At 40.3% G+C, this 3,412-nt stretch overlaps 1 protein-coding gene across 1 annotated transcript in view; it reads left to right on the forward strand.

Annotated features, from left to right (window-relative positions):
* LOC106806350 (renin receptor-like) overlaps nucleotides 1-2,721 on the forward strand; it is a 29,636-nt gene extending 26,915 nt beyond the window's left edge. The window contains exon 8 of the mRNA XM_014808258.1: nucleotides 51-2,721. Coding sequence (XP_014663744.1) covers nucleotides 51-242 — 192 coding nt within the window. The 3' untranslated portion in view covers nucleotides 243-2,721. The remainder of the gene's footprint in view (nucleotides 1-50) is intronic.
* The last annotated feature ends 691 nt before the right edge of the window (nucleotides 2,722-3,412 follow it).

Below are 3,412 nucleotides of genomic sequence, written 5' to 3' on the forward strand. Positions count from 1 at the left end.
CTCTCTTGTCAACTGCTCTTCTCTATCTTATCAACTGCTCTTGTCCTCAGGCGGGAGGTGATCTGAACCTGGCGTCGGCATACTCGCAGAGTTTCGCACCCATCTTCAACATCATCCTGTGGACGTCGATCGTGCTCGCACTGGCCGTGTTCGCAGTCAGCTACGGCATCTGGGTGATGGACCCGGGCCGAGACAGCGTCATCTACCGGATGACTAGCCAGCGCATCAAGAAGGACCAGTAACAGTGGCGAGAAGGATGGAGGAAGAGAGGAGGAGAGGAGAGGAAGGAGAGAGGGGGAAGGGGGAGGGGGGAGAGAAGGACCAGTAAAACTTACCCGGCACGTAGCGGCGAGAAGGACGGAGGAAGAGAGGGAGAGGAGAGGGGGAGAGGAGGAGGAGTTGAGAGCGGAGAGAGGAGAGAGAGGGAGGCGAGAAAGGGGAGACAGGATGATGAGAGAGGGGGAGAGCATGTGTGTCGAGGCACGGCCACTGATCTGTACGTGATAACTGGATAGCGTGTAACTGTTGCGGAAATTACGAGGCGTTCATAAATCTGTGGGATTGGTGATAAAACTTAATCGGAATCAATTGGGTATTCGATAACGATCAATCGTTACCAAAGGTTATCGAGTTATCAACGATGATTGACAGTGATAGACGTTGTTATATTAACACGCTGAACTATTATTACAACTGATTGTTAACTGAATTATACTAAACGATTCTTGGGTGACGAATGAGGCAGCCTCTCACCTGCTAGGATAATATAAAATGATGATGATGGCGATAATGATGATGATGATGGCGATGATGATGGTGATGATGATGATGATAGTTGATAGGACAGTGCGCTTTCTAGTGATAATATATAGTTCAGCTACCGACCCTCGCAAATACTGCTCGCTTGAAATGCCGGTGCCGTTTTGTTTTCGTTCTGCTATTCGTAGTGTACAATGATCGACACAAAATTTCCTTATAGAATTTGCGAAATGCAGTGGCTTTGGCAGATCCAATCGGGGATGAAAGTGGTGTGAGAATGCGTGTGCTCACCGCAAATGCCGAAAAAAGAACAATTTAGTCATACAATGTTGTCATGATTCTATAAAAAGAACAATTTAGTCATGCAATGTTGTCATGACTCTATATAAAGGGATTCTAGCCATACACACCTCGTTGTGTCCCACCTACCGGCTTGGCTTCGACCTGCCCTTTGAATCAATTCGGCTGACTGAGTTTTGGATAGCTCTGGGGGAAATAGAGAATAATATTGGCGGGCAATATCAGGTAGAATATTCGTATTCGGACAGCATACTCCAGTTATAAATGTTCATCTTGTGTTTCGAATGAAATGGTAATGCACGTGCACACGCGATTTGTTAGTGAGAAGTATACGTTCGTTGGTGGTCCTGTGCCAGTAGTGTCCGCGTAACCAGTCAATCAGTATCATTATTACGCAATCTCCAGTTGTATCTGTTCAATGACTACATCTACGTGGAGAAAATCGTTCTGAATTCACCTGAGCGGTGCCACAAACAACTGCTGGTAATTGCTTTAATCTCTGTATGAGAGCCACAGCTATTAATTATATTTTCTCGAGAAACTACTGGATGTCAGCAGCGCGTGGAAATCCGACGTCATTCCTGTCGTCAGAAGCAGGATGTATGCGCAAAGTAGTTTACATACAGTAATATACAAATACATACAATAATACCATACCTACATACAGTGCTCGATACATTCATCACAAATTACAATTACATTACAGTTTACAATACACTAATTACCATTTGATATAATCGCTTAAATCTGGATCGGTTAAGTAATTGGATATTACACAGACGTATTGTAATCAGAGGTGTTGATGATCAATTTATTTAAACGTATATTGGGTAATAAACAATAATTATAGCTTTATTGTCTGAAAATTGCCGTAAGAGTTGCGAGTTGTATTCGTTTCTACACAACGCAGTGTCTCGCGATATCCGGATGTAATATATTAATATGAAAGTGGCGTGACTAGTTGATACATTTTGTTAAGTTTCTACTTTATTGTGAATATTTGTCATTTGTATAGGTCGAGTTGATCAATGAGAGAAGCAGTGATTTGTGTTATTCCACAACTGCGTGATCCGATACCAGTTAAGAAGGCGTGGTGTTGCCTTCCCCAGCTCCTAGTTGCTAGCAACTAGTTCCTTCGTGTTACGCGTGTACCTACGTAGCCGTGACTTGTGAAACTAGAAGCTATTCGTAAATACCAAGTATCCACTCAATAAGAGATAACTTCTACTAGACTGACTAACGGACTAATATCCGTACGCTTTCATCAACACGAGTTGCAGCGTTATGAAGGAGTTCGTACAAACATGATGCGTACCCATGACAACGGTGACGCGACCACGTTGTTAATTTCATGTGTACGAATGTTATGTAATAGCCTTTTGTAGGAAATGTGACGCAATCTATAATACGTTTATGAACAGTGTGTGTGGAAAATGTTCAGTCTCTTAATGGATTTGTGATCATTGTCAACAAACAGGTAAATGAACAGATTCGGAATCGTCGATGTGGTATAGCTACCGCTAGTGTCTAAATTAATTGCATAATGATCTGTTCTCCAATTTACAATAACAGGCAATAATAGGATGTTATCAGTTTGCTTTGTGGGAGTATTAATACGTGTAACATCATGCAAGTGAATAAAATGTTTTAGGTGACTAGGAACAACGGTTGTTTGGTCAGTTTGTCAGTGTAATTCTCACTCGCTGTTAGCTGTATCAGTAGTGAATAATAATAGATTATCTACTATTATTCACTATTAATTACATTAATAGTATTTAATTAAAGTAAAAATAATAAGAAATTAAATAAGCTATGTTATGTTATGTTATGTTATGTTATGTTATGTTATGTTATGTTATGTTATGTTATGTTATGTTATGTTACGTTACGTTACGTTACGTTACGTTACGTTACGTTACTGTACGGTACGTTACGTTACGTTACGTTACTGTACGGTACGTTACGTTACGTTACGTTACGTTACGTTACTGTACGTTACGTTACGTTACGTTATGTTATGTTATGTTATGTTGCGTCGTATATCATATCATATCATATTATGTATTATATTGTATTTGGTTATATCTTATATTGTTAATAAATGTGGTAATTAATAGTGTCGTGTGATGACACCGAAACGAACAAACATAGAAACCTGAGAAATATAAAGCAATAACGAGTCTACACAGTAGGAATAAATACGTATAATTACATACTCCGATATGAATCCAAAGCGAGCGAACACAATTTTTCCGTGATTGATTTGTCCCGTAAAACTATTCTCGGTCTGTAATATTCCGCACTCGTTGAGATCATTCCGACCGAAATCGCGTGTTCCTTTGAAGATCGGTCA

This window comes from Priapulus caudatus, unplaced genomic scaffold, assembly GCF_000485595.1.
Source record: "Priapulus caudatus unplaced genomic scaffold, Priapulus_caudatus-5.0.1 Scaffold155, whole genome shotgun sequence".
Classification (NCBI taxonomy): Eukaryota; Metazoa; Priapulida; class Priapulimorpha; order Priapulimorphida; family Priapulidae; genus Priapulus; species Priapulus caudatus.